This window comes from Malaclemys terrapin, chromosome 1 (genome assembly GCF_027887155.1).
Source record: "Malaclemys terrapin pileata isolate rMalTer1 chromosome 1, rMalTer1.hap1, whole genome shotgun sequence".
Lineage (NCBI taxonomy): Eukaryota > Metazoa > Chordata > Testudines > Emydidae > Malaclemys > Malaclemys terrapin.
The window spans coordinates 153,566,957-153,581,963 of NC_071505.1; the positions used below are offsets into that span (position 1 = coordinate 153,566,957).

Consider the following 15,007-nt stretch of genomic DNA (forward strand, 5'->3'; position numbering starts at 1 on the left):
CTGTGATGGACAGACCATGTGGTGTTTTTGTCTTTTATCATTTCCCTGTGTGAGTTCAGTGTAGTGATTGTCTCATTTTACCCACATAGTTGTTGTTGGGGCATTTAGTTAACTGGATAATGGACACCATATGCTGTGATAGATGCCTGTAGGGCCCCCTGGCTCTTGAAAGGTGTATTGTGGGGGACGCTGATCATTGTAGGGGGCGTGAATCATTGTAGCAGACGCCGTGATGATATGTCCGCAGGTTTTGCATCTGTTGTTTAGGGAACGTCCAGTGCCGCTTTCAGTTGTGATGGGAGGGGCAGCGACCTGGCTTGGGACAGGCATGATTCCCTGAAGGGCAGGTTGCTGGCCACACTGCCCGAGATCCCTGCCATGTGGATGCACGTTGAGGTGATCTCAGCGGCTGCAGCAGCGCTGCCAGCCCTCGACATTCAAAGCTCACGAATTACAGGCCCCTGAAAAATCATGAGATTGTCTTACAAATCATGAGATCATCATCATCATAATAAGCTAATGCTTGGTGGGTTCTTCACCTTTGTAGCCTCAAGGCAACCCGGGGGTCTCGCTCTCAAGCTGGGCTCTGCGGCCAGGAGGGCGAGACACTCCCTGCCTGGGGGCCAGCTCAGCTTCTCCCCCCATCGCCTGCCTCCAGGAGCTGGGGCCTGAGGCACACCCCAGCGGCGGCCAGGCTGCACCGGCGGGGTCTGGGCCCTGACAGCGCCCGGTCCACGCGCTAGGGACCCCCGAGCCACAGGCCTCAACCCCGCCCTAGGAGAGTCTGCGCTTCCCAGGCACCTTCCTCCGCCCAGACCATTTGGTTCCGCTTCCCCGTCTCCACACCCCCCGCACTGGTTTGGTTCTGCCCAGCCCCGCCTCCTGCTCTTGTAGCTCCGCCCCCCATCTTCACTCTCCGAGTCCCGACTCCTTCTCACCCCGGCAAGATGGCGGCGCCCGTGCAGGGGGAGGCGGCGTGGAACCGGTGGCACGTGCCGTGGCCTGCGAGCTGCGCTACGGTGGCCCTGCCGGCCCAACACCGCGCAGGTAGTCAAGCAAAGGGCAGCACTGGGGAGGGGGCACTGGGAAGAACAAGCACGTACCACCCTGCGCTGGAACCGTGAGGGAAGATGGCAGGGGCGTCACGGGAAGGATTCTGGAGTCGGGGGCTTCATTAGTGGGCTGCACTGGAAGGGTGGGAGAACTCACCAGGCAGGCTCTGCAGGATATGTGGCGACACCCTCCCCCCGTACGTAGAGGGCCATTAGCTCTTGCCCTTCCCGTCTGCAAACTTGAGGTACCAGTACCTGACTCGCAGATCATCTGTGACTCTGAAACACAGCTAGTCGCATACGGCGTGGAGCGTGTGTGTGACTGGGATTGTCAAGGATCTGGGAATGGATTTTTAAAGGGTCTGATCTAGTAGTTTTAGTCCCAGAGTTCTAAAGGTTTGTGGTTTAAATATAGAACAAAACCTGACTAGAACTGATCATGATTAAAAAAACCAACCCCTTCCCTCAACTCACTATCAGGCAGTTTTATTTCTATTCCCTTGCAGTTTTAGGACCACAAATCCAAATCTATTGGACTAGCTCTAGTGATACTGCCTAAACTAGTTGAGTTGCACTGTCCAAGCTAAGTGGGGAGAAGTAAATGACTTTAAAATTCTGTTTTAATGAAACTCCCATGTGTTATATATCATAAGTAAGGACTAAAGAATGTATTGTAGGCAAGAGTAACAAACTGGTATTTGTTCAAATGTATTTGAAAACAAGACAGGTAGTTCCTAGCTTTTCTGAAGTATGTTTCTCTTTGGACCATGTGCTTTGGGACATGGGTTGTTATAATTTATGCTGTCCTAATATGATTTATCTTGTATGGAATAAATAATTAATGTCTTCATTTTTTCCTCAGTGAGATGCCTCCCAGCTGTTGTTAAAGGATGTTACAAGGTCAGCACGTTGCTAAAGAGTAAAGCTGTGGATGCAGAAGGAAAAGTTTTACATTCGATCCTTTATGGTTTCCACAACAGAATGTCTCACCATAAAACCTATTTGTCTCTGAAACAGGTTAGCAAGAAGAAGCTTCATGAAATAATTATGGTTTAAATGAACCTTCTAAATCTCAGTTATAATCCATTGCACTTTTCTCAGAATTTCTTTTGAGGAAGAAATTTGGCAGGTTTGTTTTCATCCCAAAAGTGTGGGTTTTGGTAGTTTCATAACGCTCTTTGCTTGTCTTTTAGACATTGTAAGTTCCACTGGTTTTTGAACCAAGTCTTGCTCCTTTGTAATCAATGAGAATTCTGCTACTTATTTCCGTAAGAACAATATTTAGACCCTTTCTGTTCAAGTTAAGACCCTAATAAATGTAATTAGATGCTTTTATCCATTTCATGCTTCTTACAATTCATGAATAATAGAAATACAAATATTTGTGTTCAATTTATAATGGGTGGGGGAAAATAATCCACAAATTGCCTTTGAAATACAACTTCTGCAAACTATTCTTGGGAAAGAACTGAGTTTTTCAAAGCAGCTTTAAAAAGTGAAGCTGAATATATTTGATAAATATCAATTAAAAACATTTTTTGGTGTATTCTATCTAAATATAATAAGTATGCTGCTCATTGCTGTAGCACAATTGAGATTACAACCCAGGTTTTCTGACTTCCTATCTATCCACTTGACACACTGCCTCCTTCTCAAGTCATTTGCATTTTTATTTTTGAAAACTTAATTAAATCCTAAAAATAGCATCATGCAGCCTAGAGGAGTCAGCATTAATCAACAATCTCTTTGCCCCAGTGTAAATTCCTGTCACAATAATGTCATAGAGAGAGCCCACCACCATTATTCCGATATTTGAATGTATCAATGTACGAGACCTAGAAGGTCCACCTACTGCCCTTGGCAGACCAAGAAGAGATGATGTCTTATTTAACATATGACTCTTAAGCTAAAAAACTTATTTTTCTGAAAATATCCACTCAAGGTGTTTGTTCTCTTTTCAGGTAGAACAATGTTTAAAGCGTTTAAATCAGATGAACTTGATGGGCTCCATTCGAGATCTGGCGGAGTTGTGTCCCAAGTAAGTTGCATGAAACTGTATATCTTACCGCCCATTATCTTGCTACATGATTCATTATCTTAGGCCATGTCTACCTACAAAGTTTGGTTGACACAAGTTATGTTGGCATAAAGCTGCCGTAGATAGTATATTGCTTGTGCATGTGCATACTTGGCTCCTAGCATCAGCTCTGTGCATAAAACTTATCAGGCGTGTTTGTGTTGATGCACAGTGCAGTGCGCCATGGGTAGGTATCCCAGTGTGCAATCTGCCACTGTCCAGCTCACTGTCTCTTGGGAAGTTTTGACAATGCATGGTGGGGCAGAAATGAGTTATGCAGGGGTGTCTGGGAGCAAGGCCTCAACTTTTCAGCATGCAACTGTCTGCATCACAAAATGTCATCTATATCCCATAATTATCTTGTCTTTATTTATATATAAAAATCCCATGAAACTGTATAGCCATCTTCAGTGTCCACTATCTCTGACAGAAGCATGGAGCCTGCGTAGTTCTGCGCTATTGTCATAAGTGTTGCAAGCACAGGATGGACACATGATCCTCCAGTATTTGCAGAGCCATAAGAAGAACCAGATCAGCGAGGAACATTATGATTTATTGGATGACAGACTGCTGTTGGACTTAGCGAGAACCAATTCAAGGTTGCTAGTGCCATTCACAGAGCAGCTTCAGATGGCGAAGAGCCACTTCTGGGCCTGAGAAAGGAGCATTGACTGTTGGGATCTCATTGTAATGCAAGTTCAGGATGATGAGCAATGGCTGCAGAACTTTTGGATGTGAAAGGCCACCTTCCTGGATCTGTGTGCTGAGCTCGCCCCATCCCTCCAGCACAAGGAAGAGAGCTGCACTTACAGTGGAGAAGAAAGTGGGGATCGCACTGTGAAAACTTGCAAGGCTGAATTGCCACCAACCAGTAGGAAATCATTGTGGAGATGGAAAATCCACGGGAGGGGCCATTGTCATGCAAGCATGCAGGGCCATTAATCGTCTCATGCTACACAGGATCGTGAGACTCAGCAACGTGCAGGGCATAGTGGATGGATTTGCATCAGTGGGATTCCCGAACTGCGGTGGAGCAATAGACAGCATGCATCTCCCTGTTTTGGCACCAGAGCATCTTGCCACAGGGGTACTTTTCAATGGTTATGCGAGCATGGGTGGATCACCAGGGATGCTTCATCAACATCAGTGTTGCCTGGTCATGGAAGGTGCATGACACTCACATCTTTAAGAACACAGGACTGTTAAGAAAGCCATGAGCAGGCACTTTCTTTCCTGACCGGTGGATTACCATTGGTGATGTTGAAATGCCAATAGTGATCCTGGGGGATCCAGTCTACACATTACTACTGTGGCTTACGAAGCTGTACACCGGCCACCTCAATAGCAGCAAAGAGAGATTCAAATATCTGCTCAGTAAGGGACAGAACGACAGTTGAATGTGCTTTTGGTAGATTGAAGGGATGCTGGTATTGCTCACTTACAAGATTGGATCTCAGTGAAAAAAACCATCCCAGGGGTTACAACCGTCTGCTGTGACCTGCATAATATCTGTGAAGCAAAGAGGGCAAGTTTGCTGCTGGGGTGGGGTGGAGTGCCTGTCTGCTGAGTCTGAACAGCCGACAGAAGGGCTACTAGAATTGCTCAGTGTGGAGCTGTATGGCTCAGGGAGGCTTTGATAGAGCACATTAACAGTAAGTCACAGGAATGTGTTGTGGTGGACTGTGCTCTCTCTGGCCCTGCTGGTTGGGGTCTGTTAGGAATTGTGTGATGGTTGGTGTACATCTATGAATATCACGCTGCCAGTGCACCTGTTAATTTTGTGGTACTTGCTGTACATTTGATTATTATACTGTAGGTCATTGATCATCTGAGTTGTTACACTGTACAGTAACAAACGGGTGCTTTCAGAACTGCTAGGCACTCTGCAGCATATGTTGTGATCTGATAAAGATGAATTATTTTCCAAATAATAGAATTTTATTCATTAACAGAAAGTGCTTTTAAATTGCATATTTTTCTTTGCAAATACATTAAAAACTAATGGAACAGAACTTAACTAGGGGGAAAGAACATTCATGGCCACTTTACCTACACATACAGCAACTGGCTTTCACAGGTCAGTGTATGTGATGCTCTAGTTGTCCGTAATATCCTGTGGGGTGGAATGATAGGGATAGGGATGCGGCCCAAGATGCCATGTGGAATGTTGGGGGGTGTAAGGAGGTGCTGCAGTGGAGTTCCCCATGGATTGCAAAGGGAGACAAGCCCATGACTATTGAACCTGTAGGTCCAGAAGAGTCTGCAGCATCTATGGTGTTGTCAGAGAAGCCTCATTACGTCCCACATCTCCCTCTCCTTTTCCTGCTGGGACTCTTGGGCCTTTGTCCTGTCTGCTCTTTCCTTCTTCAGACTGTCTGTAGTGTTCACCCTCTAGGCCCTGTGCTCATGGTTTGATGCAGCACTGGCTTGCGGGTTTTCACTGAACATGTCACCCCAAGTCCTCTTCTTTCTCCTCCTCATCTGACTCAGGCATTCAGTGGATGTGGAGCAGGAACCCCCCCAAGGCAGCAACGACACAAAACACACAGAGGTACCATTGTCAGTATAGTCACAACGGAAAGCGAAAGTTGAGGTTCAGAACTCCCATCCTTTGCTCTCCTAAAGAATTAAACAAGACACGCTCATTGACACATCTACTTTGGCATGCTTGTGCAGGGCGCCACTCACAGCACCAGCCATGGTGAGTGTGGCCTGCCAGGGGTGAGGGAAATGAGGAAGGAATTGCTCATTTGCATAAAACTGTGAGTATATGGCAACCGCACTGAATACTGGGACCATTTCCCACAGGGGATGGTGATTTTAGCTGATATCTCACTTCTCAGGGTAACAAAGGCACAGAGAGCACAGCTGCTGCTAGTCTCCCGAAGCTGCCCGGGCCTGTATGCTGCTACCTGTATACTGCAATAGTGCCTGCCAAAGTTATCACTGAGTGGTGTGAGAAAGTGTCCTGCCATGGAGGAAGAAATAAGCTGCCATCCCTAGAAACCTTTGGGAGAGGATTGCAGAGTACCTCCATGAAAGCTTCCTCAAGATCTTTCAGGAGGATTCTAGGGCCATCCCTGTGTACATAAACAAATTGGTCTGTATGCCCCCCCCCCCCCCCTTGCCTAACTACATAGCAATGAAAAGCAGATAACTATGCTACCTTTTTGTTCTACTGCTGCCTCTTCTTAGTATGAGTCAACTAATGAAAAGTCGATAGCTGTGTCCTGTTAAGTTGGGGGCACTGTCAGTACATCAATGTAATGGGAAATACAGTTACACTTACCTAAGGTTCCTTCCTCTGCGTCGGACTTTCCCATGCTCGACTGCCTGGACTGCAGTGGAGTCTTAAACAGGTCCTGATGCTCAGCATAGCTGGACCCTTGGTCGCTTGTCCCTCATCCTACTCCTCTTCCACTTCCTACTCATCCTTGATGTTCATGCCATGGGCCTGTGGCTTGGGCTTCTTTGAGGTATCCATTGTGGTGATGGGGTCTCTGCCAAGTATGGCATGCAGCTCTTTGTAAAGGTGGTATGTCTGCAGTTTGGCACCAGATTGACTGTTGGCCTCCGTGACCTTCTGATATGCCTGATGTAGTTCCTTCACTTTCATGTGACACTGCTGCTTGTCCATGTCGTACCCCTTCTGCATCCCCTGTGCAATCTGCTCGTAGATGTCCACATTTCTACAGCTAGTCTGTAGCTGTATCTGTATCTGCACAGCCTCCTCTCCCTACAGGCCCAGGAGATATTAGATCTCCTATGTAATCTGAGCTGGCGCATGTCTGGAGTGTGTAGCCGTCATGTCCAGCTGGGCAGTTGCACACAACAATGGAGAGCTGCTAGGTGCACTCACCAACTGGGACAATCAGGAGGCTTTAAAGGGAAGCCACTCTCTGTGATCCCTAGGCAATGGAGTTCATAATTGTGACCAGAGCGGTCAGTGTCAGGCATGTGGGACAGCTGCCGGAGGACTGTTAGGATTAACATAAGTAATGCATCAGAGGGGTAGCCGTGTTAGTCTGGATCTGTAAAAAGCAACAGAGGGTCCTATGGCACCTTTAAGACTAACAGATGTATTGGAACATAAGCTTTCGTGGGTGAATGCCCACTTCGTCAGACGCATGTGTATAAGTAATGCAGTGTCTGCACTCGTGCTGCGTCAACCTTGGTACATCGACCGTGGCTCAACGCCACTTGGGGATGGGGGTGTTACTGCGTTGCCATAACAGGGCGCTTACATAGGTGGGAGACGGATTTAAGAATAGACACATGCACAAAGGCACCTAACTTTGTAGTGTAGACCAGGCCTTAGTAAACATTACCTCCAAGCTGCTAAAAATTTCAGAAGAAAATACAAATGCTAAGTGTAACCACTATCTCCTAACCCTTCTGACAATGTAGGAAAAGTAAATCTGAAAATGCAGGGGAGTGCTTGGTTCCCAGCCAGCCTGTGATAGAAGTGGTGGCGGTGAAGATCTTGGGAGGCTGCAAGCTCTTGTTGCGCTTACTGGAGTGTTGCTGCAAAGCATTTGTGTATCCTTTCTCTTTACAGAATGATTTTCTTAAATATCACTTGCTGCCCTCCCCCATTCAGCTTCATGGTGAGAACAAAACTAGATCTACTGTAGGCTCGTAATTGCTGCTGGACTCAGCCAAGCAATTCTTTTTTTTAATCTATTAAAGAAGCTTCAAGTTGCATGTATCTATTTGTGTTATTAGATGTGAGACTCATGCTGCTGGCAAGTTTGCCATTGCAGCCCAAGTAACCCAGTATTTGGGTATCCCTAGCCTAAACAATTGCCAAGGATATTGCTTCTTGAGGGGTTTTTTTTTTTTTTTTTTTTTTTTTTTTAAGGAAAGTCTCTTTGCTCACTAAGTTCCATTGTACATTGTTACGTTGTTGTCTAACCTTAATCAGCTTAATTTCCAGCCTGTCTGTTAAGCATCTGTGTTTGGAAGAATACATCCTTTTGAACACTGTGGTTTCGGGATTGTTGAGCAGATTATGGTTTGTACATTTTGAAAACTAATCTTTACTGTTTTTTTGTCTGTCTTCTTTTCCTTGGGTACTTTCACCAGCAGATGGCATGGTTGTACTCTGGCCTTTCTGGTTAGTGAGTTGTCTGTGACCAGAATAGAGTGGTGTAGCACTAGTTGGTGCCACCTTCCTTCACTCTTGACCTGTCCGTTTCGGGTGTGACAAACAAGTGGTGTTCTCTTACTGGATATCCTGTAGGATGCTGTAGTAGATGTGAAGTGTGTGTACTTGGCACTTAGCAAATTTCTCTAACATTAACTATACCACAGTCAGGGTAGTTGGAATTATTATTATTAATACAGAGTATTACCATGACACTAATTTAACCATAAATTCCTTTATTAAATCCAAAGGCCAAATTATTTTTATACAGCTGCTGCAAACGTGTCTTAAATGCCTAAGCAATAACCACACCCATATAGTAAGATGCAGTTATAAGTATGGATTGGATACTTGTAACAGGACTAAACCTGGGGTGCTCAAACCCATGTTGACTGGTTCCAGCTGGACAGGGCAGGTACTCAGAGTGAACCCTCCGCTTGTTATACCTTTATCAGACCCTACGTGACTGAAAATGTCTTTTTGATTGAACCAGTTTGAACCACTCTTGGTAACTAGGGTGTCTTCTTTAGGACTTTTCCTCCTATCTTGTCAGTTACCTTCCAGGTCCAGTTTTTCCAATTATCCCTCTTCCTTCAAGGCTTTCCCACAACTGCTAACAGGACCTGCACTTTACATAAACTGCAAAACATATATTTTCTTTAGCTAAGTTCATTTCACCCTATATATACACGGTGTCAATTTGCCACATCCGGGATTTTCCAGTAAGCAATCTGACCTGCCTCATGTTGAAAATGAAATGGATAGAATGGAGTCAGTTCTCAATGCTCCTGATTCTTTCAGTGAAATCATTGTTCTAGTCTCTTCACATCATTGCTTTGTGCACAAAGTGTGCAACTAGACTGCAAAAATGTAGACCCTCTTGCATGGCATAGCTCCATGTATAATAAATTGTATAAGTGCTGTTTGGAACAGGAAAATTTTTTTCCAGTTTCCATTGAAAAGGAAAGTGTATAATATCAGATAAGTAAGCCCAACTGCATTGAATTCATGCACCAAACCATTTTGCATCAAAGAATTCCCATGAAATGGGCTTGGCTGGATGTTACTTGAGAACCTGCTAATTCCCAGGGTTTATGGAAGATCCACTAGATATAGTGCTAGGGAAGAAAAGAGGTTTCTGGAGGGTGCGTATTGGATGGAGAATTATAGAGTGGAGCAAGTCTTGTCCTGTTGCTCCATGCTTAGGGTTGCCAACCCTCCAGGACTGTCCTGGAGTCTCCAGGAGTTAAAGATGAATCTTTAATTAAAGATTATATCATGATGAAACCTCCAGGAATAGGTTCAACCAAAATTGGTAACCCGCCCAGAAACTAACATTGAGGAAGCCGTTTACATTGGGAGGTTATGCTATTTATAGGGAAGAACCAGTTTCAAAACACATGCAAGGGAAGGTGGTTGGAGAGCATGAAGTCAGGATCCAGAAGTGTGTGGGGGGGAGGGGGGAAAGGGACTTCTTTAGGAGAAAAGGGGAGGAAGAGGCAGTTACAGGATTAGTGAACTTGCTTAGTGAATACAAGTTAAACAGCTTGTGTCTGCAGTTGGCTCATGCCCATGTGTTTATCTTCCCAGGATTCTTTATAGGTGTGTATTACAAAGCCTCATTTCTTTATATGGGGTGTTGTCTGGGTTGCTGCAGGAGGTGTCCAGAACCCAGCAGATGCCTTATATTAAGGGGTTTACCTTCCCTTCTGAAATCACGGAGTTTCTGGGACCCCTTTATTTGGAGATTAAAAAAAGACCTAAAGTACTTGCAACAAAAAAGGCAACTGGATGGCTGAACAAACTGTTTGCAGGGCCTGCAGTAGCATCCAGGTGCAGTAAAGAGAGAGGCCTGGCAGCTCCCACAAGGTGCAGCAAGATGACCAACATCCAGCGCCCTATTGACATTGGGAAGCCGGTTCTGGTGAAGAGAGCGAACAGAGGTAAAGAGTTCTGAGGCAGTATGGTTAGTGGGGAGGCCCATGTTAGCAACGTGCCCCTAATCCTTAGGTTCTACCTTCATAAAATAGAGTAAATCCTGTGGCTCAGGGATACTACAGGTCCCAGCATTAAATGCTTCATCTTAAGCTTCTTTGGGCCAGGTACATGCTGGGGTCTCTAACAGAAGAGTGGTAAGAAGGTGTGCTTTGGCCTACCCTTGTCTTTCACGTCAGCTTCTGAAATGTAGTTTTGTTACTGTTTTTCTGGAAATGTGTGAAGACTTTTTTGGGGGTGGGGTCGGGGGGGAGGGAGAGTGTTAAGTAATGCTTTGCACTTTCACAGTGCGGTACAGTACAGGATCTCAAAACCCTTTACAAAGATGAACAATTTAAGCCTCTCGGCATGTTTACAAGGTAGGCAGCTCATTCTGATCATTCCTCCCCATTTTTAAATGAGGGGACAGTGAAGCTAAGTAAACTGGCCAACTCCCATACAGCAGAACCTAGATCCTCTGATTCCTAGTTCTGTCCTTTAACCGCTAAACCTCCCTTCCAGGAGGGGCGATGGCAGAAACCAAAAGCATCGAAGTGCATGAATGGCTCTTTATCCACCTAATTTTTCTGGATTGCTTTCTGTGAATCTCGCCATCCATTTTGTTCCTTGCATCTAGCTGGCTGAGATGCATCTTACATCTGGATCCTTTGCTCACCCCTCTTTGCGTTGCCAGCTGGCAATGCTGAACCCTGGTGTGAGCCAATTGTTAGTAAGAAGCTTATGACCCGATGTCTCCTGTATGGCTGTGCAGCAGACTGAAGGGCTGAGCTGGGGTGAAATTGTGCAGTTACAGAAACAACTCTTCCCATTTTTAAGCGACAATCTTTTCTTTCTCTCCCTCTCCAGGAAAGCAGTTGGGATTTGACATCAAGACCTTATGTAGGCAACTTAAACCCAGAGTCCAAGAGGTTTGTATGGCTTAAATTAACACACATTGTATCTTTTAAAGAGGACATCAGGGCTCCAAAGGCTTTTTCTGCATGTTTGTGATTGGAAAATATTCTCTCCCCTTTGCGCTGCCTGTCCCTGGTACGTTGAAGCTAGTGGCTTCCAGGGCTCTTTCCCTGGCTTACCTTATCGTAGCTCCTCTGACTGACATGGAGGCTTCGTGTAGACAATGTAGTTTTATCCTTTGCTTGTGGATCTGAGTGCTTCACAAATGTGGGTATCAGTCTCCATTTCACAGTTGGTGCTAGAGATGGGAATTGGGACTTAAGTTCATGAAAACTGCAGTTCTTCCTCTTAACCACCAGACCACTGCCTCCTGGTGCAGTAAATTATGTTGCTTTAACATTAAGCAGCTGAGCTTCTCTCCTGTTGGACATTGATTTTTTTTTTTTTTTTTTTTAAACACTAATTTCTTCCTTCATCTTTATTTCAGGAAGTAGACTTCAGGCTAACGCTTTCTGAAGCAAAAGCAGTGAGATCCCAGCATGCCAAATCCCTTGTGTTGCGGTTTAGAGAAGCCTGCTCTTTTGGAGAACTGTCTGAAGCACTCAAAACGGCCATTCTCTACTGCAAAAGCAAAAAGCTCAAGTCAGAAGCTTTCTTTCTGGGAACCAAACTTTTGAAAAGCAAACGGCTGCACCATGTGGAGGCTCAGGGCTGCAGGCAGGTGTAATTTAACATGGATTTGGGGGTTTCAGGGACAACACTCTGCGGTTCTTCAATATATCTTACTATTTAGGTCTTTCCTATGTGGGAAAGTTGTTTGGTATTACCGAAGTGTTGAATTAAAACTAATGTAGCTAGGCTAGTACAAAACCTTGTGTGGAGGCTGTTGTTCTGGTATGAGTGGGGTTTTTGGCTTATCTTAAATCAATTAAGAACAGGTTTAAGATGACAGAAATAAGCTATTCTTAAACCAAAGTAAGAGTCCACCAGTGTGCAGTTGCTTAATTAAATCAATTTAATGAAACGGCTGCAAGTTCCTGTGTAGAAAAGCCCTTGGAATGTTCACAGATCTAGAAATGCATTTGAGGGGAGATGTATTACTCTATGAATGTATCCTCATCTGCAGTGAGGCTTTTTTAAATGAGTGAATGAATACTTTCTACACTGCAGTAAGATGTAAGGGTGGGTGAATACTCTTTCTACCTGGGATGGTGATTTTTTTGCAAGCCTGGGCTTATGATTTCCAAGATGCGTTCTATAACTCTGGGTTGTGAGGGAAGAAGGGAAATGTCCAAGTCTCCCAAAGCTGAGGGTTGAATTTTGCCAGAGCAGAAACCTTTTTTTTTTTTTTTTTTTTTTCCCCTCACTGAAGAATTGCTTTGTTTTTTCCCCTTTACCTTAAAGCTTACAGAAAAAACTGGGCTGTGTTAAAGCATCTATCTGCAAATACCTTCTCTCTGGCTTGCAAAAGGCACATTGGCCAAAGCAGTACCACAGAGCAAGTTCCTGGCAGCAAAGGAAGATCAAACTGTCCAGAAGGTCAAAATCTGTCTCAAAGAAGACTCCAGAGTTTGTTCAACAAAGCACTTCCAGCCTTTTTGAAGACAGTATGCCTGGTGCTGCATCCCTCTATCCTTCTTGGCAGTGTGAGCATTCACTTCACCTAAGAAAAGCAGGAGACTGTACTGCTACCAAGCATATTGGAGAACAAGACAAAGTGGGGACCTCTGAACCTGTGGCATTAGAAAGAAACCCTGGGCCTACAGTGAAAGGGACTAGTGAGAACGATGATATTGATGACATTTTTGCAGCAATGGGTGTATAACACTAGTGCGATGATGTGGGGGTGAGTCACTGTAGTACAGAGGTCCCCAAACTGTGGGGCGCACACCCCCCAAGGGTGGGTTTGGAGGAACATTTGGGGGGGCACAGTGGGGCCCAAGCCAGCCCCCATGGGGAGTGAGGAAAAGAGCGCCACCCAACCCCGCTCCAATCCCTCTGCTCTGGCCCCATGCGCAGCCTTGGCTCTGCACCTGTCCCACTCCAAGCCTTGGGCCCGCCCCAAACCTTGGCCCCTGTCTATAGCTCTGTTCCCAACCTTGGCTGGAGACCCGCACCCAGCTGCAACCCCATTACCTGTGTCTGTCTCTCCACCCACCCCGGGAGCTACAGCCTTGCTCCTGGCCAAGGGGAGGAGGGGTGCACAGAGGGGTGTAAGGCAGGGCACAACTGTGAAAAGTTTGGGGACCACTGCTGTAGAATGCCACAATCTAGCTTTTTATAACTGCCTAAAGAAAACTATTAGAAACATTGTTAAAGTGTTAGTCTCTGTAATCCACATACTTAATTTCCCCACAATAATTGGGGGCTAGTGAGGCTGCACTACAGAGAAGATAGTGGTCCTACTAAATGTTTCTTTGTAAAATGTTATTTTAGAGGAGATATCTCAGATGAACAGTTCAATAAATTGTCATGGGTGAGAAGGTCTTGCTAAGGGAACAGTGGTTTATTTGGGCGTTTTTCATCTCTTCATCAAGAAAAGCACAATGGCTCTAGTCCTACTGCTGAGAGACCTGTGTTATAAGTGCTGCAATCACAGAATGTAGTATAAAACACCATGTTAGAAACCAACAAGAGGACAAGACTCCTCTAGCATGTGGAAAGAGCTGGGCCATCTGCTTCTGGCTATCAAAGGAACCCCTCCCTTGCTCTGAGTAAAGATTTAAAATACTTTCTAAGTATCTGTGTTTTTCAAACAAGCCAAGACTATATCTATCTATAGATATAGTCACCCCTTTAATATTTGCTGCTCATACAGAAGCCAAAATGTCTTTGTCATGATCCTAGAGCCTGGACAGCAGTTTTTGTCATTCTGATGCCTGAAGTGTATGGGAGCACATAAGCTAGGTCCTACAGTGTTGCCTTCAGCCAATGGTTGGTGGTACATCAGCTCATCTAGATATTTGCCTAGTTTTTAACAGGCTACAAAAAAAAGCACTAGCAAAGTCAGTACACACTAACATTTTATACAGAAAATTATACTGCTCTGTATACTATACACAAATGTAAGCACAATATTTATTTGATTTCATAATTATATGATAAAATAAGCAATTTTTCAGTAAGTGTGCTGTGACACATTTTTGTTTGATTTTGTAATCAAGTAGTTTTAGGGGCGTGAAACTGGAGGTACTGAAGCCAGATCAAACTCCTGAAAGGGGTACAGCAGTCTGGAAAGGTTGACAGCCACTGCTTTAACCTATTCAAACTCTAGTGCTTGGCCAGATCTGAAATGTAGATCATGCAGTGAGCATACATTCCTGCTGGTGCTGTGAAGTTTAAGCCCCACCTGTAGGAGTGATCCATACAGTAAGTCTAGTGGTCAGGGCTGGAGGCACAATCTAGAACAGGGGTAGGCAACCTATGGCACATGTGCTGAAGGCAGCACGCAAACTGATTTTCACTGGTACTCACGCTACCTGGATCCTGGCTGCCGGTCCAGGGAGCTCTGCATTTTAATTTAATTTTAAGTGAAGCTTCTTAAACATTTTAAAAATGTTATTTACTTTACATACAACAATAGTTTAGTTATATATTAGACGTATAGAAAGAGACCTTCTAAAAACATTAAATACAGTAACATGTATTACTGGCATGTGAAGCCTTAAATTAGAGTGAATAAATGAAGATTTGGCACACCACTTCTGAAAGGTTGCCAACCGCTAATCTAGAGTAAGTGTCTCAGCAGTTAGGGTTCCATTGATAACCCCAGTTCTGAAAGATGCTTGCCTATTTGAAGTGCTGATTATGTGCCTAAAACAGCTCAGAGTAGGGGGAGAGGTG

The 15,007-nt window shown here is 44.9% G+C and overlaps 1 protein-coding gene across 2 annotated transcripts; it reads left to right on the plus strand.

The window, feature by feature from the left end:
• Nucleotides 1–940: 940 nt before the first annotated feature.
• NEPRO (nucleolus and neural progenitor protein) lies at nt 941–13,651 on the plus strand. 2 transcript variants are annotated; one of them, XM_054044083.1, is made up of 9 exons: nt 941–1,047; nt 1,915–2,069; nt 3,014–3,090; nt 7,537–7,668; nt 8,066–8,143; nt 9,866–10,218; nt 11,117–11,178; nt 11,652–11,881; nt 12,569–13,651. In XM_054044083.1, exons 1-9 carry the CDS (start codon nt 948–950, stop codon nt 12,987–12,989), a joined length of 1,608 nt encoding a protein of 535 aa, XP_053900058.1. In that variant the 5' UTR covers nt 941–947; the 3' UTR covers nt 12,990–13,651. The 2 variants fall into 2 exon arrangements, with proteins under 2 accessions (XP_053900058.1, XP_053900067.1); XM_054044092.1 differs by lacking the exon at nt 941–1,047 and adding an exon at nt 1,095–1,297.
• Nucleotides 13,652–15,007: the final 1,356 nt, after the last annotated feature.

Excerpts from the sequence above, each read along its gene's own strand:
- NEPRO (XM_054044083.1), top strand. The coding sequence starts at position 948 with ATGGCGGCGCCCGTGCAGGGGGAGGCGGCGTGGAACCGGTGGCACGTG. Across the intron at positions 7,669-8,065 it reads TGTTGCTGCAAAGCATTTGT|CCTGTCTGTTAAGCATCTGT; the intron begins GTATCCTTTCTC and ends CTTAATTTCCAG. Across the intron at positions 10,219-11,116 it reads GGTGAAGAGAGCGAACAGAG|GAAAGCAGTTGGGATTTGAC; the intron begins GTAAAGAGTTCT and ends CTCCCTCTCCAG.